Raw genomic sequence first — 26,208 nt, forward strand, 5'->3', positions numbered from 1 at the left:
GGCATTTGGGGCCAGATAATACTTTGTTGTGGTACACTGTCCCATGCATTGTAGGATATTTAGTAGAATTTCTGGCCTCCATCCATTAGATGCCAGTAACAGACCCTTGCCCCTGAGTTGTGCCAACCACAGATAACTCTAGATGTTGCCAAATGTTCACTGGTAGGTGTGTGGAGGGGAAATTGTCCTGATTGAGAGCCACTGCCTTACATCTTTCATTTGCCTGCTGGTTATCAGGCTCTGTTGGGGCATACCTTCTTTCCGTACCCATGTAAATTTCCCCTCACCAGCACCGTTAATGTTCTTTTATCCCTATGCTTCTTTGCAGTTGCTTTTCATGACTCCAACTCCAGATCAAGACCAAAATTCTCAATTTCTATGCCTACTGGGAGATCTGTATGCTGCTGGGGAAACCACACTACCATCCAGACTAATGCTTCTGCAATGCTGTGGTCTCTAAACCCAGTCTGCTGTGTTGCCTGGCTTGTCAGTCCTTTCCTTGATTTTCCCCCTCAGGTTCCCACTCAGCACTTAGTGTTTCAGAATAGGGCATATATAAGACATGGTGCTACAGGAGGCCAAAACTTAATCAAAGCATGAACCCATGCCTCCATATCCTCATCTCCCATTTACTTATTCTTCAACCTCTTATTCTTGCTTCTATTTGCTTCTATTATGTGACAAAAAAATTTCACTATCATTTCTAATTTTTACAACTACCATTAGTGTCTTTGTCTCCATTTGACCCAAAAGGGAAATTGAGGTCAAGAGATAATAATAAAAATGGTGAGTAACCAAGGTGGAATTCAAACGCAATCCCATCTGATTTTGTATAAAACTACACTGTTTCTTAGGTTCCTGTGCCAGAGATTTTTGTTTGTTTATTTTGTTTTTTACTCAGGTCATGAATAACCTCTGAGTTGTTAAATCTAATCTTTATTTGAAGCCCTCATCTCATTAAACCTTGCTGCATTTGAAACTACCATCATGCCCTCTTCTTGGAAGGTTTGATTCTCCTGGTGGCACCACACCCTTCTGGTTCTTCTTGCGTCTCTGACTCTGTCTGCTCTATCTCTATTGAAAATCATCTATTTTGCCTGCTCCTTTAACACTGGGGTTCCCCAGAGATGCATCCTTGACACTTTGTTCTTTTCACTCTCCCTTCTCCTAGGAAGACTTCCTCTGGCTCCATTTATCATGTGTGTCCTGCAGGCTGAGGTCACCTAATTCTACATTTCAAATCCAGGCTCCTATCTTTGCCTCTAGGCCAAATTGTCAAATGACTTCTCCAAATAGATAATCCATGGAAAATTCAAACTTCACCTGCAATGAGCCCTGTCCCTAGAGTATATATTTTAGATAATGTGTACATTCACAAAAACTCAAACTACCTTTGACTATCCCTCATCCTTACTTGCACATTGCACTACTCACAGAGTCATACTCATGTTATTTCTTAAATATTTCCCAAATTCATCACATATTATTTTTTATCCCTATTTACTACCTTAACCCAAGCTTTTAATGATATCTTACATGGACCGTTTACTTGGGCCACTTTCTAACTAGATTCAGTCTACTGGCTTGTCTCATAAAATATAACCTCAACACCAAGGTGACCTATCAAAAATGTAGACAATATCACCAACACACTTAAAATGATTTGTTGATTTCTCATCATACAGAGAGTACAACTCCAGCTTCTTAGTCTGGTAAACTGGGCTCTTTATGACCTGTTTCTCCTGTCTGTGAGCTCCGTATGTTTGAAGTCTCCCCAAGAATATAACATGCGTTTTTTTCAGATCTTTTCTACTATGTTGGTCTTGCTGACTGGAATACCCTTATACCTTACTTCTCTGTTTAGAAAACTCCTACTTATACTTCAGAAGTTCATTTGAGATCCATCTTTCCTTCTTTCTTTATTTCCATAATATTATAGGTACAGCCTTATTGTTATACTTTCTTTATTATCATGCCTTTATGTGGCTCTCCCTCCCATTAGATTCTAAATGGTCTGTGTGTAGGAATTATCATTGTACCCATGATAGCTAACATAGTACCTGTGTTTAAATTAGTAGGTATTTAATTAATTAATTAAATTAGTAGGTATTTAATTATTATTAAGTGAATAAATTAGTTCACTAATTAGTAAATAACTAATATAAATGACTCATCCTTTTGTAACACAGTGTATTATTCAATGTATATTTTATATTCTTTCAATTTATAATTAGCTCAGTTTATATAAAATTCATAGTTTGAAAAACCTGTTTAATATGTTACTAATTTGAGACTGAATTTAATTTTATCAGTGAAAAAGTGATAAATATTTGTTAAACTAAGGCATTTTCTTTAAATATGGTATCAATGTTGTCATGATTTTGTCATATTCGCTTGCTTTTTTAACAAATGTTTACCAAGTGCCTACTATATGCTAGCTACAATTCAATGTGCTGGAGAAACAGAAGGAAAAGTAACAAAAAGCAAGCCCTTCAGGGGATTTTAACAAAATCCATATGTGTAAAGTAAACAACTTTAAAATGGAACTTAAAATAATAGTTGTTTGTTTAAATCTTTCTAAGCGACTAGTAAATAAATTTAGAATTGCTTCATGACATCATGGAAACAGATTCTCAGTGAAAGCAAGAAAAGCATCTAAAATGTGGGTATATTGCCTCTACCTGTGGTTACACTTCTGGCTTTTCTCAGGACCCTTCTAGGCTATCCGCTTCACAACTGTTTGAATGATAAAGAGTGTCCTCTCCAGTCACTGAGTTTCTGTTTGTGTATGTATACCTAGCATTGTGTGTTCCATCAAAAGGAACTCTAGAAGAGATATTGGAGTCCCAGAGTTTATACATTCACCCAACTTAGGAAGACTTACCAGAGAAGATACCAACACAAGAGAATGCCATAAGTGCTGCAGGGATTCAGGTCTGAAGAGTGATTGGATTTATTTAGAGAAGGTAAAACATCTTCAGTTAATGAACACATTAGTTTGGTATTGTATTGATGTTCAAGAGAAAATGCACAGAAGAAGATCTCAACTTGTATTCAAGAAATATACAATCTACTTGGAGATGTAGCAAGTAAAACAAAGTGATGAGCATGACCATCAGTGAGTGCTGTGCCAAGCTAATAGATCAGATGTTAAAGCCCAGGATTTCAGTACAAGAGAGATTACTCCCTGCTGCAGTTTCTACTGGAGTTTTACTTGTATCAAGATTTCACGTGAGAAACGTGGAAAAGGACTGAATTCAGAAACTAAGAAACCATTAAAACCAGGTCAATTGAGGTTTGGCTCCTGTATATGTGGAGACAAATCTGACAAGATTTTCTTAATATTAATTTCCTGCATTTACATACAATACCATGCAGCCTTCCTCATGTCCGTTCCAAGAGAATTTGGGTTATTCTCTTCTTAACTCCACACCTGTCTGTCTAACTGCTTACTTGGTATCTCTAGCTTAATGTTCAACAGGTATCTCATGTCTAAAACTAGGGTTCTGAAATTCCCAAACCTGCTCCTCCTTAATCTTACCTATCTTTCTGAATCGCAAAGCCAAAAATCCTTGACATCTTTTTCTCTCACACTCCACTGTCAGACTACTAGCAAATTCTCTAAGTTGTATCTTCCAAATGCATTGAGAATCTACCACTTTGCATTTTGCCCTCTACTAGTGCCCCCCGTCTAGTCATCTTTCAACTAGATGATAACAATAGCTTCTGAAATAGTCTCTTCTTTTCACCATTGCCCTTTCTCAAACTATTCTCAATAGCCTGAGTGAACCTATACATCTAGTCATGTCACTCTGCTACTCGAAACCTTACAGTGGCTTCCCATCTTAATTATTGCTAAAGTCCTTATCATGACCTATCGGGCAGTATATTATCTAGCACTCAATGACTTCTCCAATTTTATTTTTTTCTACTTTTCTCACATTCACTTGACTCTGGCCACACCGTCTCTTGGCTACTTCTGAACACACTAGGCACACTTAGGGCCTTTGTGTTTGCTGATCCTCTTTCAGGGAATACTTTTCCTGGAAATAGTTACATGACAGAGCCTTCATTTTATTCAGAACTTTACTCAAAAGTCACTTTCTCAGTAAGGCTTCACCTGATCTTCTGGTCTAAAATGACAACACTTTGGCTGACACAGTGCTTCACTTCTTCCCTGCACTATGAACAGAGATTTTTATATGCCTTATTCACTGTTGTATTTAGAACCTAGAATAGTACCAGGTATATGGGAGGTGCTATATAAATATTTACAGAATAAATGCAGAATGAATTTAGCCAAATCCTTTATGTGCTTTTCTAATACTTCCGCAGCGAATCCTAGAGACTTTCCCAGTGTGGGAACTGAGTAGCTCTGTTGCCAAGTAGTGTCAGAATCCCAGTCTAACCTTTAGGTTTCTTTTCACTATGTGCAGAGTTGCTTTTCTTTTTTTATTTTTCCTGTTGCTTCTAAGTTCTTTTCCTTCCGCCTCAATGGTTTTCAACCTCAGCTGTGTGTGAGAATCACCAGAGGGATCTTTAGAAAATCTCACAGGATTCTAATTTAATGGGTCTGAGTAGGGGAGGTAAGTGATACCTGGGCCTCTTAGATTTAAAAGCTCCCCTGGTGATTATAATATGCAAGCTGGGATTGCAAATCATTGCTCTAAGTGAGTTCCTGGGTCTCAGATGTATTCATTAATCTGTGATCACATTCTCTGCTTCTATATTTACATTGTTTTGAGAGACTGAGGTGTTTAAGATATAATCTCAGAATGTCACATATTTATACTTATGCAATATGATATTGCATTTTAAACATCTCAGCCTCTCAAAGCAATGTGAAGATGTGAAAAGAAAGCAGATAATATGCTCTTAGAAGATACTTTAAATCATAGATAAATGAGTGAGCATGGGTTGCAAAGTCAGCCCTACTCAGCAAGTATTTATTGAGTGTCTGTTGTGCACACAGTTCCTAATGCCATATTAAACACTGTGATGATGCTCAGGGCTGAGAGGGAAGGAGGGTGCTTGATTTATCCTTGTCCTCAAGAAATTAAAGGTTTTCAAGACAACATTATAAAATAATACACTATGAAGTGTCAAAATATATGTACCTGATTCCGTAAAATATAAGAAAAGATATGGACTGGACAATAAAAGTCAAAATAGCCAGTGTCTGAGTGTTTTGCCATATGAGGGAGAAATAAGAACAATTAAATAATTAAGAGGAATGATAATGATAACCAGTCTCACTCTGCCACTGGGCTGGAGTGCAATGGTGCAATCTCGGCTCACTGCAACTTCCAACTCCCTTGTTCAAGTGATTCTCCTGCCTCAGCCTCCTAAGTAGCTGGGATTACAGGCACGCACCACCATGCCCAGCCAATTTTTGCATTTTTAGTAGCGACAGGGTTTCACCATGTTGGCCAGGATGGTCTTTATATCCTGACCATGTGATCCACCAGCTTCAGCCTCCTAAAGTGTTGGGATTACAGGCGTGAGCCACCATGCCTGGCCAAAAGAAACGTTTTGATTGGTCATTAATTTTGGATAAAGCAGACAACTGGGATTTTCATAGTAATTACAGTGATAACTTTGGGTCATTAGTTTATTCTAGAAACATCCATCTGAGTGTTGAGAGAAGGTTTGGCAGATAAATCCACTCTGAAAATAACCTTGTGAGTGATATTAATCCTTGCATTGATTGGTCTCTTTTAGAAGTTGTTACCTACCAGTTATTGGACATAGATCTTCTCTTTTCTCCCCCCTCCCCCCACCAGGAATCTGACCTCACCTTCCGCCTGGCCAGTGGACTTGTTATATGGCAGCCCATGTGGGAACACAGACAGCCTGAAGTCTCTGGCTTTACTGCACTGGTAAAGCCCATCAGGAACATCATCACAGGTTGGTAACTTAGACACTCAGTGGGACAGTATTAACAGATTCTCTCATGCATAGTAGAGTGACGGGATGATTTTCCCTAAGAAGTAATAAAGAAGCAAATATCTCCATGGAGTTAAGTGTCATGATATTGGGCTTATTCACATGAGGTGATACTACTCTGAATCAACAGCACATATTTTTCTATTACAAACTTCGAGCAATTCATTTAACTTCCTTTGCCTCAGCTTCCTCATCTGTAATATGGAAATTTAAATATCATATTAATGCTACATACAAGATTGTGATGAGAAATGGAGCTAATAAATGTTAAACTGCTTAGAAGAATGTCTGGGACATAGTAAGTGGCAGTTGCGATTATTATTATGTCATCATCTTCATCATGGTAAATGGAGTAGAGTCTCCTTAACAAAATCATCTTAGTGTTTTATTGTTATCAAAGCATTTCTCTTCAGGAATTGTCTCATGAAATAGTCCCATTGTGGAACTGTAGAATGAGTACACCATGATAGATTGAAAAGTGCATGGCGGGCTCACACTTCACTCCAAATCTATCTCTTACTATGTATGTAACCTAACTTTCCCAAGCATTTCCATTTAGATAAAATTGAGGTGATAATGCCACCATATATTTAGTAAGAAGTAAATGGGACTGCATTAAGTGCCTGCTTTATAATAAGTGCTTAATAAATTCTAGTCCTCTACTCCCAACTCTATTTTTAGCATTAATAATAAAATTTTAAAAAATGAATTATGTGGAAAATCTACAGAAGCATATGTATACATACATATATATTTTTAAAATATAACACACACACACACACACACACACACACATAATTTGCTTAATTCATAAGAGTTTTGTGCAGACAATGGACAATCTTTTTTATTAATACATAATCTATAGTTTAGCACGCATATAAAAACTACTAAGAAACTGTGTCCCTACATGGAAGTGCTTGGGCCATTTACTTCACCTCCTCTTGTTTCTGGATGATGTTCACAATGGGTTTCTTTTCCCTCTGCCTGATGCCTGTGGACTTGAAGCAGTGCCCAGCATCTGGGGGAAATTAGACTCACTTAGACAGCATAACTAGAAGAAAAAGCAATGGCACATGGTGACCTTGATAAATCACCTTCCATCTCAGCAGCAGTTTACTTAAAATTTGAATGAGACATTGCCATCTTAGTTTCCCACTGTTCCTGGTCTTCAGGTACAGATGTAAATGATTTGAATTTTACCTCCAGGACAGCTTAATGTAATAGTTAAAGCACAGACTCTAAAGTCAGTCTGGGTTAGAAACTTCATGCAAGGGTCAAGTGACTTTGGGTAAGTTTAACTCACTGTGCCTCAGTTTCTTCCCCTGTAAAATTGGCATAATAGTATGGTAGTATTACTGAGTTATTTTAAGGGTTAAATGAGTTATAGTTTTGTGCCATGTTACAGCATTTTGGTCAATGACTGTGTTTACAACAGTGGTCCCGTAAGATCATAATGGAGCTGAAAAACTGTCACCTAGTGGTCTTGTAGCCATGGTAACACAGCACGAGGCATTACTCAGGTGTTTGTGGTGATGCTGTTGTAAACAAACCTACTGTGCTGCCTGTTTATTATAAAAGTATAGCCCATAAAATTATATACAGCACATAATACTTTATAATAATAACCAACAACTGTATAACTGGTTTATGTATTTACTCTACCATGCTTTTAATTGTTAGAGTATATTTCTTCTACTTCTACTATATATTTGTATTATTTTTAAAAAGTTAACTGTAAAACAATCTCAGGCAGGTCCTTTAGGAGATGTTCCAGAAGGCGGAATCGTTATCATAAAAGATGACAATTCCATGTGTGTTATTGCCCCTGAAGACCTTCCTTTGAGACAAGACATGAAGGTGGAAGACGATGATACAGATGATCTTGATGCTGTGTAGGCCTAGGCTAATGTGTGTGTCTGTGTCTTGTTTTTACCAGAAAAATAGGAATGCCTGGCATGTAGTGAGTAAGCAGTGGCTGCACTTGTTTTAAAACAAAAAAGTTTTAAAAGTAAAACAAATATATAAAAGCATAAAATAAACATACAAAAAACACAAAATATACTTTTATACTTTTTAATACATACTATATATATTACATACTAGTATATATAGTAATATATCCTATAAAAGATATTAAAAGTATAAAATATGAAAATATATAAAATATAAGTAAAAAAATAAATTTATAAATATATGACTATATTAAAAAGCTTATAGAATAATGTTATAAAGAAAGTAAACATTTTTGTGCAGCTGATGTGTTTTAAGCTAAGTGTTTTGACAAGAGTCAAAAAGTTTAAAAAACTAAAAAGTTTATAAATTAAAAAAGTTATAGCAAGCTAAAGTTAATTTACTTTTAAAGAGAAAAACTTTTCAAAAATAGATTTAGCAAAGCCTTCACGTTCACTCACTACTCACTCTCTGACTCACCCAGAGCAACACCCACTACTGCAAGTTCCATTCATGGTAAGTGCTCTATATGGGTGTATCATTTGTTATCTTTTATATCATATTTTTACTGTACATTTTCTATGTTTAGATACACAAATACCATTGTGTTCTAATTGCCTACAGGATTCAATACAGTAACATACTGTACAGGTTTGTAGCCTAGAAACCCTAGGCTATATCATATAGCCTAGATTTGTAGGTGGCTATACCATCTAGGTTTGTATAAGTAAACTCTGTGATGTTTGCACACTAATGAAATTGCCTATCAACACATTTTCCAAAACATATCTTTGTCCTTAAGTGATGCATGACTGTATATGTAAAATGCTTAGAGAACTCGGCATATATTAGGTGCTGAGTAGGTGTTAACTATTATCATTATTTTTAGCATTGCCAGCTTTTTAGCACCTTAACTTACTGAGTCAGACTGAAGAGATGAATATCTACATTGATAACCAAAAAATGCTAAGATTTTTGAATTGGTGATTTGAATTTCTCTTACAATGTGCATTAAAGTCTTCTTTTAAAGTAATAATGTTCTATTAAAATAGCTTTTTATTTGAAAAGGAAGTGAACTTATGAAATAAGAAGAACTTATAACCTTATAAAACGATGGAACTTCTTCCATTTTTTCAGCCAAGAGAAGTTCTCCTATCAACAGTCAAAGCCGGTCCTGTGAATCGCCAAATCAAGATGCAGGACACTTAGAGGTTAGTTTATTATAATCATAAGAAGGGAGGCAGTAAGTCCTTAGACATAATGTAGTGTGAAGGGAAAGATATGAATTCTAGAATCATACTACCAGGCTCAAACCCACTCCTCTTTCCTGAATGTGCAATTTTTAAAAGCCTCAGGTTTTTATCAGTCGTGTATGAAAATTAATTTTCTGTATCTCCCCAAAGCATGGAGGTGCTGAAACAAGGCAAAATACAACTAGTGTTTTATCTCAGTGGTTAGTGTTTAATGAGTTGTGCTTTATCTCAGTGACGAGCATGTAACACTCAATAAGTGTTAGTTATCATTACATCCCAGATTAGATAACATATCACCTTGCTCTCGATTATTGAATCCCCTGATGTTTGTTAAGTAACTGAGGTAGGCAGAATATTGCTGCTGGAGGTCAGGAGGAGGGAGTTGGAAGGAGGTGTAAGATAGTCCTACCCCTCAAAGAATCTAAAGTTTAATGAGGGGTCAAGACTAACCCATACACAACAGAAGATGCAAAATATGATATAAGATGCAGAATATAATTCAGTGCAAATTTGTCATATTTGGTCAAGAAAAGAAATGAAAGCCACAGTAATTGAAAGCCACATAGAAATCAATACTACCATTAACTTATGCCATTAAATGACCTGCTTTCACTTTCAGTTCAACATGTACAAAGTGAAACTTGCTGCCTTCCAACAAAATTGGGTCCTCTTTCCAGCTGTTATTACTGCCAGGAATGTCATCACCCTTTTTACCTTCCAACCTGGAAATTTTGGAGTCCTATTACATCTACCACTTACTGAGCAATTACTAAGTACAGACAATGTGATTTATATGCTGGAAGATGTATACATTTCACATTTAACATCTTTGAAATTGAGTATGCTTGACAATCTTCAGCCTTTTGTAATCTCCCTACTGGTAGCTGTCTTGATATGGTTGTAATTCTTGTGCAGCATGAATTCGGTCATTTCCAACATCTGAAATTTCAGCATCAGAGTCAGTGGATTATAAGAACATGTCAGAGGGAATAGTAGAGCACTATTTTAAGAAATGACACTCTTGATATAGAGGAGCTTATTCTTTGTAAAAACTCAAATATTAATAATTCTGGGTTGAAATTTTTAAATGTGAAGTTTTAGGAATACCTACACCAATTTTTTTCACTTATATTTTCCTCTTACATAAACACAGGATGGAAATATAATTAAAAAGCTATGCCTAAATAAGTGTAAAACAGCTCTCTTTCAGCAAGTATAAAATAAAAATCCTCAATAATAAGAAGTAAAATGTCCTAGTTTAATTAATAGGGTATTTTTTTCTTAAGGTTACATAAAATAATGATGTGTCTTATAAATGATGACATCTTAGATACAATGAAATACGTACATCTCATATTATGCTCTACTTAATCCTCTCGATTTGATTTCCTGCTAAGTCATTTTGTTTTCTTTTTGTTATGTTGCTCAGATGTTTTCTTTATTCCTTATGCCCACTATCATCCTCTAATTGAGGCCCTCATAACTAAACTGCAGCCGGACCTACCTAATTGAAATTTCAGTCAGTTAGTTAACTATTGTCTCTAACTTATAGTGCCTGCTCATTGTACCCTCCAAATCTTTGCTTAGATTGTTTCCTGAAACTGGAATCTTTTCTTTCCTTTGTCTAAACTTTATCCTTTTGAGGGCCAGTTAAGATCTCAATTCCCACTGAACTCTTGTCTAATTTTTCTAAGCCTGCACTGTACAATATGTGGGCCTCTATGATAGGCCCACATGGCTATTGAATACTTGAAATACAGCTAGTCTGAATTCAGAGTGTAAAATGTACATCAGATTTTGAAAATGTAGTATAAGAAAGAATGTAGACTTAGTGTGGTGGCTCATACCTTTAATCCCAGAACTTAGGAAGGCAGGCAGATCACTTGAGCCCAGGTGTTCAAGACCAGTCTGGGCAACATGGTGAAACTCTATCTCTACTAAAAATAGCAAAATTAGTGGGGCATGGTTACACATGCCTGTAGTCCCAGCTACTTGGGAGGCTAAGTGGAGAGGATCACCTGAGCCGGAGACATGGAGGTTGCAGTGAGCCAAGATCACACCACTGCATTCTAGACTGGGTAAGTGAGACCCTGTCTAAAAGAAAAAAGTAAACATCTCAATAATTTTTGTATTGATTCTATGCTGAAATGATAATTAAGAGTTAAAAATAATATATTATTAAAAATAATTTCACCTGTTCCTTTTCACTGTTTTTAATGTGGCCTCTACAAAATTTAAAATCAGATATGTGGCTGTTTGTGGCTTACATTATATTTCTATTGGACATGCTTCTCTGGCCTATACATATCTGTCTTGAGACTTACCTGTAAGTTCATGAGTTTAAGGTTCAGATTCATCTAATTTTTTAAATCTCTCAAATCACCTAACATGAGGCACAGATAGTATACTTATGCTAAATAATTTTATGGTCAAGTTTAGAAGACTTAATTCATCAAATTTCTAGCTGTATTTGTCTCTCTGTCCATCATGATTGAATAATGACTTATTTTGTGTGGAAAAATTAAAATTGTAAGGGCTAAACTTCCATGATAGATTGTTGAGGGTCTTTATACTTTAGTAAAGAATTTCACCTATAATGCCTTTGGGAAAATATCTCACATTACTTGGGCAGAATTACATTTATCGGCTAAATGTAATTAAAATAAGCTACCTGGTAAGAGAACTGCTGAACGTGTACTTATAAATCAGAATAAAGGTCATTGTGTCCAATTAGAAAAGTGTATTGCATCTCTCCGCTGATGAATGAAGAAAAAGTTGAACCTTGCACTTCTGTTCTCATGTTCCGGCTTCAGTTTGATTAGTTCCTACTAACCTGGTGCTTCCATTTTAGCCTCATGCTTCTATTCAGTTCACCTCGGTATGATGAATTCTTGATGTGTAACTCTCCTATAGATACTGGATATGAAGATGAAAAAGAAAATAGTTAAAAAAATAAATAAAATATATGAAATTACTTTGCCTGATGCTTGAAATGACAGGGGTGATCCCTAGAAGCCTGTTTCTATTCTCTCTGAGATGAAGTCAAAATCCCTTGGCCCATAGTATCATAATTAACTATGATGAAAAAATCCCATTTATGGAACCATGTATGTAATATGGTAGCTAATTATAGAGGATATAGCTACAGGAAAAAAAACAAAACAAAACCTAATCTGCTGTCTCTACCTCCAAAAGGGACTCCAGGTGGTTTGTGAAACATTCCAGTCAGATTCCATATCACCCAAGGCCACCATTTCGGGCTGCCACCGAGGAAACTCCTTTGATGGAAGTCTGTCCTCCCAAACTTCCCAGGAAAGAGGCCCATCACATTCCAGGTACCTGCTTGCAATGTTAGGGACAAAATGTGCCACTGGTCACCAAAAATCAAATGTGCATTTTTAACTACTTTTATAGCCTCTGTTCCTTAAAATATGTATTTGTATAATATGTGGATACATATTTTTGGTCAAGATATAATTAATAATTGCAGAAATATGCTGTGAATGACTCTTTTAAACAAACTAGGGTGAAAGTAGAAAGATGCTTCTGATTTCATGAGATGTCTGAATTAGATATTACTTAAAATGTTTAAGTGCAGAACTCAAGTGATGCTGTCAAAAGATTATGTTGCAGAGCTATTAAAGGCTCTCTTTTAATTAATATATAAGGATATTTTATACCACTAGATCCTTGTATTAAAATGAGTGATTCTAAATTACATAGGAATTTTAAAATTCTATTAAAGTCTATTCTTTGTAAATACTCTAATCCTACCCCTGTTATTTGGTGTACATGGTGAATTTGCTCACAAACACCTTCCCCAGAAACAAGAACTAGTCTACTTCTTCTTACTCCCTGTTGAAATTATGGACACCTGGAGTCAGGAGGTTTGACACTACACCTATGGGGCAAGAGCTCCTAAGACCATTTGTGTATCCCTACTTTCAAATAAAATTATAGCCTAGTAATATGTAGTATTTTTAAAGGTACATTTTAAGACTAGTTTTATTAAGGCATAACTTATATACTATGAAATTAACCTATTTTAAGTTTACAGTTTGATATGCTTTGGCTGTGTCTCCACTAAATCTCAACTTGAATTGTATCTCCCAGAATTCCCACATATTGTGGGAGGGACACAGTGAGAGGTAATTGAATCATGGGGGCCCATCTTTCCCATGCTATTCTCATGATAGTGAGATAGTGCTTCTTCCTCATTTTCCTCTTGCCACCACCATGTAAGAGGCCTTTCACTTCCCACCATGATCCTGAGGCCTTCCCAGCCATGTGGAACTGTAAGTCCAATTAAGCCTTTTATGTTCCCAGTTTCAGGTATTTATCAGCAATATGAAAACAAACTAATATAGTAAATTGGTACCAGTAGAGTGGGGCGTTGCTGAAAAGATACCCAAAAGTGTGGAAGTGACTTTGGAACTGGGTAACAGGCAGACAATGGAATTGTTTGAAGGGCCCAGAAGAAGACAGGAAAATGTGGGAAAGTTTGGAACTTCCTAGAGACTTCTTGAATGGCTTTGCTCAAAATGCTAGTGGCATGGACAATAAAACCAGGCTGAGGTGGTCTCAGATGGAGATGAGGAACTTGTAGGGAACTAGAGCAAAGGTGACTCTTGTTATGTTTTAGCAAAGAGACTGGTGGCATTTTGGCTCTGCCCTAGAGATTTGTGGAACTTTGAACTTGAGAGAGATGTTTTAGGGTATCTGGAGGAGGAAATTTCTAAGCAGCAAAGCATTCAAGATGTGATTTGGGTAGTTAAAGGCATTCAGTTTTAAAAGGAAAACAGCATAAAAGCTCAGAAAAGTTGCAGCCTGATTATGCAATAGAAAGGAAAAACCCATTTTCTGGGGAGAAATTCAAGCCAACTGAAGAAATTTGCCTGAGTAAAGAGCAAGGAGCCTAATAATAATCCCCAAGACAATGGGGAAAATGTCTCCAAGCCATGTCTGAGACCTTTACAACAGCCCCTCCCATCACAGGTCTGAAGGCATAGGAGGAAAAAGTGGTTTCGTGGGCTGGGCCTGGAGTCCTTGTGCTGTGTGCACCCTAGGGACTTGGTGCCCGGAGTCCCTGCTGCTCCAGCTATGGCTGAAAAGGGCCAACATAGAGCTTGGGATATGGCTTCAGAGGGCAGAAGCCCCAAACCTTGGCAGCTTCCATGGGGTGTTGAGCCTATGGGTACACAGAAGTCAAGAATTGAGGTTTGGGAACCCTGCCTAGATGTTTCCATACAACCCTATTTCAGAAGATGTATGGAAACGCCTGGATGCTTAGGTAGAGGTTTGCTGCAGGTGCAGTACCCTCATAGAGAACCTCTGCTAGAGCAGTGCAGAGGGAAATGTGGGGTCAGAGCCCCCACACCAAATCCCTAGTAGGATGCTGCTAGGGAGAGCTGTGAGAAGAGGGCCACTTTCCTCCAGACACCAGAATGGTAGATCCACCAACAGCTTGGATCATGCACCTGGAAAAGCCACAGACACTCAACATCAGCCCATGAAAGCAGCCAGGAGGGAGGCTGTACCCTGAAAAGCCGCAGGGATAGAGTTGCCCAAGCCCATGGGAACCCACCTCTTGCCTCAGCATAACCTGGATGTAAGATCTCAGGTTAAAGGAGATCATTTTGGAGTTTTGAAGTTTGACTGTTCTGCTGGACTTTGCATGGCCTTTGTTTGGCCAATTTCCCGTTTCTCTCATTTGGGACAGCTGTATATACCCAATACCTGTACCCCAATTATATCTAGGAAGTAAATAACTTGCTTTTTATTTTATAGGCTCATAGGTGAAAGGGACTTGCCTTGTCTCAGATAAGACTTTGGACTGTGGACTTTTGGGTTAATGCTGAAATGAGTTAAGACTTTGGGGAACTATTGGGAAGGCATGGTTGGTTTTGAAAGAACTTGGAGGTTCCAGGGGTGAAATGATGTGGTTTGGCTGTGTCCCCACCAAATCTCAACTTGAACTGTATCTCCCAGAATTCCCATGTGTTGTAGGAGAAACCCATGAGGAAGTAATTGATTCATGGGGGGCCAGCCTTTCCCGTGCTATTCTCATGATAGTAAAAAAGTCTCATGAGATCTGATAGGTTTATCACTGGTTTCTGCTTTTGCTTCTTCGTTTTTCTCTTGCTGCCACCATGTAAGAAGTGATTTTCCCATCCTACTGTGATTCTGAGGCCTCCCCAGCCATGTGGAACTATAAGTCCAATTAAACTTCTTTATGTTCCTAGTTTCAGGTATTTCTTTATCAACAGCTTGAAAATGAACTAATACACAGTTTAATGATTTTTACTCCAATTTAAGAACATTTTCATCACCCCAAAATTTTCCTTGTGCCCATCCCTTGTGTCACTCCCATTCCTACACCCAGCCCAAGATAACCACTAATATACTTTTTATTTCTATTGGATTGCATTTCTAGACATTTCATATAAATGGATTCATACAGTCTGTGGCCTTTTGCATCTGGCTTCTATCACCTAGCATAATGTTTTTGAGATTTAGTCACTTTACAGCATGTATTAGTAATTCATTCCTTTCTATTGTTAAATAATATTCTTTTATTTATTTCTTCTAAAAAGAATAAAACGGGACACGTGTACAAAATATGCAGGTTTGTTACATAGGTACACGAGTGCCATGATGGTTTGTTCTGTCTATTGATCTGTCCCCTAAGTTCCCTCACCTCATCCCCCACCCCACAACAGGCCCTGGTGTTTGTTGTTCCTCTCTGTATGTCCATATGTTCTCCATGTTCAACTCCCACTTATGAGTGAGAACATGTGGTATTTGGTTTTCTGTTCCTGTGTTAGTTTGCTGAGGATGGCTTCCAGCTTCATCCATGTCCCTGCAAAGCACATGATCTCTTTTCTTGTTATGGCTGCATAGTATTCCATGGTATATATGTACCACATTTTCTTTAACCAATCAATCATTGGTGGGCATTTGGTTTGGTTCCATGTCTTTGCTATTGTAAGTAGTGCTGTGGTAAACATATATGTGCATGTGTCTTCATAATAGAATGATATATATTCCTTTGGGTATATAGCCAGTAATGGGATTGCTTGGTCAAATGGTATTTTTGGTTCTAGATCTTTGAGGAATCACCATACTGTCTTCCACAATGGTTAAACTAATTTACATTCCCACAAACAGTGTAAAAGCATTCCTGTTTCTCCACAGCATCATCAGCATCTATTGTTTCCTGACTTTTTAATAATCACTATTCTGACTGGTGTGAGATGGTATCTCATTGTGGTTTGGATTTGCATTTCTCTAAAGATAAGTAAGGTTGAGCTTTTTTCATATTTTTGTTGGCTGCATATGTCTTCTTTTGAGCAATGTCTGGTCATATCCTTTGCCCACTTTTAGATGGACTTTTTTTGTTTTCTTCTTGTAAATATGTTTAACTTTCTTGTAAATTCTGGATATTAGACCTTTGTCAGATGGGTAGATTGCAAAAGTTTTCTCCCATTCTGTAGGTTGCCTGTTCACTCTGATGATAGTTTCTTTTGCTCTCCAGAAGCTCTTTATTTTAATTAGATCCCATTTGTCAATTTTGGCTTTTGTTGCAATTGCTTTTGGCATTTTAGTCATGAAGTCTTTGCCCATGTCTGTGTCCTGAATGGCATTGCCTAGGTTTTCTTTTAGGATTTTTATGGTTTGGGGTTTTACATTTAAGTCTTTAATCAACCTTGAGTTAATTCTTTTATAATGTGTAAGGAAGGAGTCCAGTTTCAGTTTTCTGTATATAACTAGCCAGTTTTCCCAGCATCATTTACTAAATAAGAGATCATTTCCCTATTGCTTGTTTTTGTCAGGTTTGCTGAAGATCATATGGTTGTAGATGTGTGGTGTTATTTCTGAGGTCTCTGTTCTGCTCCATTGTGCTATATGTCTGTTTTGGTACCAGTACCATGTTGCCTGGTAGTATAGTTGGAAGTCAGGTAGCATGATGCCTCCAGCTTTGTTCTTTTTGCTTAAGATCGTCTTGGATATACAGATTTTCTTTGATACTTCTTTGATACCATAAATAAATTTAAAATAAATTTAATTTATTTTAAATTTATTGTTTTATTTTAAAAAATAAAATAAGTGTTTTTCTAATTTTGTGAAGAATGTCAATAGTAGTTTGATGGGAATAGCACTGAATCTATACATTACTTTGGGCAGTATGGCCATTTTCACAATACTGATTCTTCCTATTCAGGAGGGTGGAATGTTTTTCCATTTGTTGTGTCCTCTTTATTTCCCTGAGCAGTGGTTTGTAGTTCTCCTTGAAGAGGTCTTTCACATGCTTTTTTAGTTGTATTCCTAGGTATTTTATTTTCTTCATAACAATTGTAAATGGGAGTTCATTCATTATTTGGCTCTCTGCTTGTCTATTGTTGGTGTAAAGGAATGCTTATGATTTTCACACAATTGATTTTGTATCCTGAAACTTTGCTGAAGTTGCTTGTCAGTTCATGAAGTTTTAGGGCTGAGATGATGGGGTTTTCTACATATGAAATCATGTCATCTGCAAACAAAGACAACTTGACTCCCTCTCTTCCTATTTGAATACCCTTTATTTATTCCTCTGGCCTGATTGCCCTGGCCAGAACTTCCAATACTGAGTTGAATTGGAGTGGTGAGGGAGGGCATCCTTGTTGTGTACCGGTTTTCAAAGGGAATGCTTCCAGCTTTTGCCCATTCAATAGGATACTGGCTATGGGTTTGTCATAAACAGCTCTTATTATTTTGAGGTATGTTTCATCAATGCCTAGGTATTGAGAATTTTTAACATGAAAGGATGTTGGGTTTTATCAAAGGTCTTTTCTGTGTCTGCTGAGATAATCATGTGGTTTTTGTCTTTAGTTATATTTATGTGATGAATTAGGTTTATTGATTTGTATATGTTGAACCAGCATTGCATCCCAGGGATGAAGCCAACTTGGTCATGATGGGTAAGTTTTCGATGTGCTGCTGGATTCAGTTTGCCAGTATTTTATTGAGGATTTTTGCATCAATGTTCATCAGGGATATTGGCCTGAAATTTTGTTTGCTGTGTCTCTTCCTGGTATTGGCATCAGGATGATGCTGACTTCATAAAGTGAGTTAGGGAGGAGTCCCTGCTTTTTAATTCTTTGGAATAGTTTTGGAAGGAATGGTAGCAGCTCTTTTTTGTATTTCTGGTAGAATTCAACCATGAATCCATCTGGTCTTGGGCTTTTCTTTTTTTTTTTTTTTTTTTTTTTGGTGATAGGCTATTAATTACTGCTTCAATTTCAGAGCTTGCTATCGGCCTATTCAGGGATTCAACTTCTTCCTGGTTTAGTTTTGGTAGGGTGTATGCATCCAGGAATTTATCCCTTTCTTATAGATTTTATATTTTATTTGCATAGAGTTGTTTATAATATTATCTGAGAGTAGTTTGCATTTCTGTGGGGTCAGTGGTGATATCCCCTTTATCATTTTTTATTATGTCTGTTTGATTTTTCTCTCTCTTTTTCTTTATTAGTGTAGTTAGGGGACTATCTGTTTTTTTAATTTTTTCAAAAACCCAGCTCCTCGATTTGTTGATTTTTTTGGAGAGTTTTTCAGTTCTTCCCTGATCTTAGTTATTTCTTATCTCCTGCTAGTTTTGGATTAGCTTGTTCTTGCCTTTCTAGCTCTTTAAATTGTTATGTTAGGGTGTCGATTTGAGATCTTTTTAGCTTTCCGATGTGGGCATTAGTGCAATAAATTTCTCTCTTAACACTGCTTTCGCTGTGTCCCAGAGATTCTGGTACATTGTTTCTTTGTTCTCACTGGTTTCAAAGAACTTCTTGATTTTTGCCTTAATTTCATTATTTACCCAGAAGTAATTCAGGAGCACGTTATTCAATTTCCATGAGATCATGTGGTTTTGAGTGTTTCTTAATCCCGATTTCTAATGAGAAACTGTTTGTTATGATTTCAGTTATATTGCATTTGCTGAGGAGTGTTTTACTTCCAATTATGTAATCAACTTTAGAATAAGTGCCATGTGACACTGAGAAGAATGTATATTCTGTTGATCTGAGGTAGAGAGTTCTGTAGATGTCTACTAGGTCCACTTGATCTAGATCTGAGTTCAAGTCCTGAATATCCTTGTTAATTTTCCGTCTTGTCTAATACTAACATTGGGGTGTTAAAATCTCCCACTATTATTGTGTGGAAGTCTAAGTCTTTTTGTAGGTCTCTAAGAACTTGTTTTATGGATCTGGGTGCTCCTGTATTGAGTCTATATTTATTTAAAATAGCTCTTCTTATTAAATTGTTCCCTTTACCATTATGTAATGCCCTTACTTGTCTTTTTTTATCTCTGTTGTTTTAATGTCTGTGTTGGCAGAGACTAGGATTGTAACCCCTGCTTTTTTTTTTTCTTGCTTTCCATTTGCTTGGTAAATTTTCCTCCATCCCTTTATTTTGAGCCTATGTGTGTCTTTGCATGTGAGATGGGTCTCCTGAATACAAAACACCAGTGGGTCTTGACTCCTTATTCAGTTTGCCAGTCTGTTTTTTAATTGGGGCATTTAGCCCATTTAAAGCTAGTTATATGTGAATTTGATCTTGTCATCTATTTTAAATATGTCAGTATTAGACAGATCAATAAGACAGAAAATTAACAAGGATATTCAGTGTCCTTTCTTCCATTTTGTTGTTTTGGCTGTTGATACTTGTGTGTGCTTCACGAGTATCTCATTTTCTGTTTTTCAGTTTATGTTCCTCTCTAAACTTGTTATTCTCGTTAGCAATTTCTCTAACCTTTTACAGGGTTATTTGCTTCTTTGCATTGCATTAGAACATGCCCCTTTAGCTCAGCGTAGTTTTTTATTACCCATCTTCTGAAGCCTACTTCTGTCAATTTGTCCATCTGATCCTCTGTCCAGTCCTGTGTCCTTGATGGAGAAATGTTGCAATCATTAGGCGGGGAAGAGGTACTCCGGCCTTTTGGGTTTTCAATATTTTATCTTTGATTTCTTTTGAGTTTGTGTAGTTTCAGTCTTTGAGGCTGCTGACTCTTGGATGGGGGTTTTGTGGGGGCTTTTTTGCTGTTGTTGCTCTTGCTGATGCTGTTGTCGCTTTCTGCTTTTCTTTTTCAATAGTCCGGTCCCTCTTCTATAGCACTACTGCAGTTTGCTGGGGTTCACTTCAGGCCCTGTTCATCTGATTTGCCCTCATGCCTGTAAATGTCATTCAAGGAGGTTGGAGAGCAGCAAAGATGGGTGCCTGCTCCTTTTTCTGGACATCTGACATTGAGTGATGCCAGTAGGATTGCTCCTGTACAGGGTATCCAACAATCCCTGTAGGAGGGTCTCACCCAGTTGGGTGGCACAGGGAGCAGGACCTGTTTAATGAAGCACTTTGTCCCTTGGTGGAGAGGGTGTGTGTCACTAGTGAGAAACCCACTTGTCTGGGCTTCCCAAATTCCTCAGAACTACCAGGAGGAGAGGCTAAATCTGCTGGTCCACAGAGACTGTGGTCACCCCTCCCCCTAGGGGCTTCTGCCTGGGAAATCTGAATTCTGTCCCTGAGCCTCTGTCTATAGTTATTGGAGATCCTGCAGGGAAGTCCCTCCCAATGAGGAAGGATGGGTCAGGTTTAGGCCTGAAGAGGCACTCTGGCCACAAACTGCTACCTCCAGTGTGTTAGGCTGTGGGGACAAGTCTTTCCCATTCTAGCTCCAGCTGGGAAAACATGCAGCCTAGACCTATAGAAATGGGTGTTGCCCTTTCCCCACCCAGGGAGCTTAGTGTATAAGGCTGCTGCACGAGCTCAAATAGTTTAGACAGTCAGCAGCCACAGCCCTGGTGGTTGCCCCTCTCCCCGGGAGTTCCATAGGCTTAAGCAGACTCCAGCTGAGAGGCTATAAGAATATGCATGTTCCGTGTTCTAGGGTTAGGATGCTTAGGCCCTGGTGGCATGGGTTCGCGAGTAGGATCTTCGGATCCGTGGGTTGCACAGTAATATTGAAAAAGTACGGTTTCCCTGGCTGGGTATCAAACTCCTCCTTGGCTAGGGGAGGGGGTTCCCCTACCCCTTGTGGCTCTCAGGTGGGCCACCACACCACACTGTTCTTCCTTTTCTCTATGAGTCATGCCAGCCTTCTAGTACATTTTGATGAGACAGCCTGGATACCTTGGTTGCTGGTGAAGGATTCACACGCTTACTATGTTTTTTTTTCAATGGAAGCCTCTGAGCATCGAAGCTTCTAGTCAGCCACCTTGGCCCATTTCATCTTTAAATAATATTCTATTGTATGAATCTATCTTATGTTTTTTTATCCACTTGTCCCAGTCGATAGATATTTGGGTTATTTCCACTTTATATCTATTATGAATGATGCCGCTGCTAAAAGTGAGCACTTATGAGTTTTTCTGTGGACATAGATTTTCAGTTCCATTGGTAGAGACCTATGAGTAGAATTGGTGAGGTACATGGCAAATTCATAATTTTTTTAGAAATTGCCAACCTGTTTTCCAAAATGGCTGTAGCATTTTACATTCCCTCTAGCAACATATGAGGGTGTGTTCCTTTATATCCTCAGGAACACTCTTTATTGTCTATCTTTCTTATTCTAGTCATTCTCGTGAGTATGAAGTTGGATCCAATTGTTGTTTTACTTTTCCCTAATGAGTAAATGATAAATATATTTTCATGTGATTATCAGCTATGTGAATATCTTCTTTGATGAAATGTTTGTTCAAACATTTTGTCCACTTTTTAACTAGGTTGTCTTATTATTAAATTTTAAGAATGTTGTGTATATTCTGGATACCAGTCCTTTATCAAAAAAAAAACAAAAAAGGATTCACAGATATTTCCTTTAGGTATCTGACTTAACTCTTTGTTTGATATTTTTTAAATTGTCTACCTCCAACTGGCACTAGAATCAGGCTACATGCATGCACAGTTTTTGAAAGATTTCTTAGAATTGTTGAAAGAACAGAGTCATATTAATACAATATTTAAGCAAAATATTATATCTTGTGCTTTAAAAATATAATATGTAAATAATGCATGTGTCTTTGTGTCTTTCTTTGGACTTAATTTTTTTGTTTGTAGAAAGTGATTTATTTAAAGAGAGAGAGAAACAAGAGGAGAGAGAAAGAAACAGCTAACTCTCACACTGAGTGAGAGAATCCATAAAGATGGAATCCAGGAGAGGAAAGCAGCTTCCACACTGAGTGGAAGGGAATAGAGAGAGAGATGGAGTTTAGGAGGGAAAGACAGGCTTCCATGAGAGAGTGTAGAAGGGGTTTTTGGACATTAAAAACAAGTGGCCTTAGTTGAATAATATGCTGGTAGGGACTGTGAAATTTTGATCTGCTGGTAGAGACTATGAAAGTTTGATAGCAACTTTGGTTGTTTAAACAGAATTATTTGTATTTATCCACTGATTCACTGTCCCAGGTCAATGGTGATAAGTATTTAAAATTAAATAATATACATGGAACCTTAAAAAGTTGAACTTATAGAAGTAGAATGATAGTTATCAGAAACTGAGAGAGGGGGATGGATAGGGAAAGGGAGATGTTGATCAAAGGGTACAACATTTCAGTTAGATGGGAGAAAGGACCTTCAGTGAGCTAGTGTACAGAATGGTGACTATAATGAACAGTAAAGCATTGTATATTTCAAAATTACTAAAAGAGCAGGTTTTAACTATTTTTACCACAAAAATATGTGAGATGATGATGAATCTGTTACTTAGAGTTAATCATGCCACAATATAACCATATATTAAAACACCACATTGTACTTCATAAATATATAATATTATGCATCAATTTAAAACAACAAATTGAAAGTTAAAAAATTTTAAAGTAATATGGAAGGAACTCTGTGAGGATAACCAATCCAATCTCCTATCACCTAGCTGATGTACTAACAACTTTAATACCCAGCCCTTACTTGGATTTTTGCAACTGCTTCCAAACTAGTATTTCTACACTAATCATTATTTCCTACTAATCTGTTACCTATGAGATGTTATCAAAGTGATTTAAAATACCTTTGGACTAAAGAGATATGGTTATCTGCACCAATCACCCCAACATACAATGGTAAAATATGTATAATAGTAAAATAGGCATAGGGTATCTGCTCTGGACATGTCTATTCAAGTAGATAAAATGAGAGGGAATTTTGAAGTTAAGATGGAAAAATGTTGGAAGGTCCTTGATTAGAACTCAGTGATATTCTTGCCCATGGCTTTTGACTCCACCCTCTAAGCTATTAATTCTATCCTCTAAATCAGCTTTCCCTTTTCAAAAAAGATAGCATGTGTTTATAGCTGAATAGTTTCCTCAGTTTGCTGCCTGCCAGTAAAGTTTTGGGGCTATTAGGCTCCCAAAACATAACACAAAACATTAACAGTCTTTAATAGTGTAAAATTCTGAGGCCATTAAATATTCATTAGTGCATATTTCTTACATAATTTTTCTTATCCATAGTAAGCACAGAAATTCACAAATATAGACATATAGACAGTAAATGATGTTTCTTTTCTCTGACAAAATCACGTGTTAATGGTTCCATTATGAACTGTCTCTGGAAGTGTTTTTGCTGTTATAGTTATTTTTAAAACTTTGTGGGTTTACTGTGAATCTTTTTAGAGTCCACTAGAATGGAAAAAATCCACATCCAGAAATCTCTTTGAGATAATCTCATTTCCATTTTGTGCTTATGTTGAACCTCTAAGAAACTTAAGTGCCCTTAAGTTTCTTAGAAGTTATATATATATATGTTATAAATGTTTGGATTTGAATCATACTCTTGAAGTCTAATTTAAAGGGGCTTTCATCTAATGGAATGATATTCTTAGGTAAGGCCAGAAATCATTCTGAAGTCTTAACAAATGACTGTACAACTCCCACACTTGGCTTCATCTCTAGACCATATTTTTTCAAAGTTCTTTATTTCTGAAGCTTTATTGGAAGCCATTTCTTAATTTTAGCATTATTTGCCATCTGAAGAAGCTGAGATTTTTCAAAATCAAGGTTCAGTTCATTAGTCTTTAACAGTTCCTCCTTTAGTTCATATCTTTTCTCCCTCAACTTATTATAAGCAGCAAGAAGAAATTAGAACACTTTATTTGGAAGTCTCCTTTGTTAGATCACCCAGTTTGTTAGGCACTTGTTTTTTTAACTTCCACATCATTCCTAACCAACTTTCTGTTACTACACATCAAGGATTCTCCTTCTCCAGTTTCCAATAGTACACCCCTTACTTCTTGTTAAGCCCTCACCAGCAGCCTTCTCAATGTTCAAGAGTTTTACTCACACTCTATGTAAGGTAATTTATGCTTTTTTTTTTTTTTTTTGAGATGGAGTCTTGCTCTGTCACCCAGGCTGGAGTGCAGTGGCATGATCTTGGCTCACCGCAACCTCCGCCTCCTGGCTTCAGGCAATTCTGCCTCAGCCTCCTGAGTAGCTGGGATAACAGGCACGTGCCACCATGCCCAGCTAATTTTTGTATTTTTAGTAGAGACAAGGTTTCACCATGTTGGCCAGGATGGTCTCCATCTCTAGAGCTCATGATCTGCCCTCCTCAGCCTCCCAAAGTGCAGGGATTACAGGAGTGAGCCACAGTGCCCGACCAATTTATGCCTTAAAATACACACACACACACACACACACACACACACACACACACACACCTCAAAGTCTTTTACCTACTACCTGATTCCAAAATCATTTTCAAAATTTAGGGTTTTATCTTGGTTCCAAAATCTGTATTAGTTGTCAATTTCTATATAACAAATTATCCTGAATCCTAGCAGTTTAAAACAAAGGGCATTTTTTTTTTTGCATAGTTTCTGAGGATTATGAATGCTGAAACAGCTTAGCTGAGTGATTGTGGTGCAGGGTCTCTCAAGCTGTTGGCTAGGGCTGTAGGTTTCTGAAAGCTTGACTGGTTTGGAGGCGTTGCTTTCAAGCTCACTCAGATGGCCCTTGGTCAGAGGACAAAATTCCTCACTATCTGTGTCTCTCCATAGGGCTGCTCATAATATAGAAACTGGTTTCCCCAAAACAAATTATTCAAGAAAGAAAGGAAGCATCCAAAATGGATGCCTTTATAACCTAATCTTTTTAAAACCTAATCTTCTATGACCTAATCTTTTAAAGCCTAATCTTCTGTGACCTAATCTTTTATAACCTAATCTTCGAAGTGGCCTACCACCAATTCTGCTATACTCTATGTATCACACCAACTAACTTTAGTGCAGTGGCGGAGGGGACCACACTAGACTGTGAATATCAGGAGGGAGGGATCATTGGGGGCTATGTTGGAGGCCGGAAATAATAATGATGATAATGTCACCGTCATTTAATATATTAAAATTATTATGGCTATTTCTTTACATATTTTTCACATCAGTTATCGAGCATTCCTCCTCAACTGTTTCATACAAATTTCAAAAGTTTAACTTAATTTCAAGTAAGAGTAAGTAATCTTTTACTTCAAATACTATGCTTCTGCCTTACTTTTTAAAATATCGTGAAAACCAAGATCAGGTCATAAAATATTCATTATCGTATATTTCTTACATAATTTTTCTCATCCATAGTAAGCATAGAAATTTACAAATATAGACATATAGACAGTAAATGATGTCTCTTTTTCTGACAAAATCAAGTGTTAGTGGTTCCATTCTGATTTGCCTGTAAAAACAAAGCCAGTTATAATGTTTAAGATTCCTATTTGTGAATGGACATTTTTTTCTCTGATATGTCTATACTCAAGCACTATATATATATGATGCATACTCTGACACATATATAGGCGTAGTCACCCACAGCAACATATACACACATATGCTAATTAGATATGAATCAGTGGCACTTTCGAAAAATGAGTTAGGTTTTCTCTCTGCCCAGCTGCAGTGGTTGGTTGCCATGGAAATGATGCACAAAGTAGAGCTTTCAGAAAATACAAATGTTAACGTGTCTTTATTGGATGAGTTCACAAATTAATCAGAAAAGAAGATAACTTTAATAACAAAGCAATGCAAATATCCTAATAACAAAAGCTGTCTGCT

General features: G+C 37.2%; 1 protein-coding gene and 1 long non-coding RNA gene across 41 annotated transcripts in view; one reads left to right on the forward strand and one right to left on the reverse strand.

Annotated features, from left to right (window-relative positions):
- Positions 1-26,208, forward strand: part of UNC80 (unc-80 subunit of NALCN channel complex) — a 232,044-nt gene that overhangs the window by 8,701 nt on the left and 197,135 nt on the right. For all 40 annotated transcript variants that reach the window (XR_013519086.1, XM_035305573.3, XM_035305581.3 and 37 more), the window contains 3 exons: positions 5,784-5,907; positions 9,034-9,107; positions 12,345-12,484. Coding sequence is in view for 39 of the 40 variants with exons in the window: in XM_035305573.3 (XP_035161464.2) it covers positions 5,784-5,907; positions 9,034-9,107; positions 12,345-12,484 (338 nt within the window). In the remaining variant the exon portion in view is untranslated. The remainder of the gene's footprint in view (positions 1-5,783; positions 5,908-9,033; positions 9,108-12,344; positions 12,485-26,208) is intronic.
- LOC118154657 (uncharacterized) lies at positions 9,957-12,475 on the reverse strand. Its single transcript, XR_004744839.3, has 3 exons — positions 12,336-12,475; positions 11,983-12,065; positions 9,957-10,088 (listed from the first exon to the last, which is right to left on the reverse strand). It is a non-coding gene; the product is annotated as an uncharacterized LOC118154657 (long non-coding RNA).

Source organism: Callithrix jacchus, chromosome 6, assembly GCF_049354715.1.
Source record: "Callithrix jacchus isolate 240 chromosome 6, calJac240_pri, whole genome shotgun sequence".
Classification (NCBI taxonomy): Eukaryota; Metazoa; Chordata; class Mammalia; order Primates; family Cebidae; genus Callithrix; species Callithrix jacchus.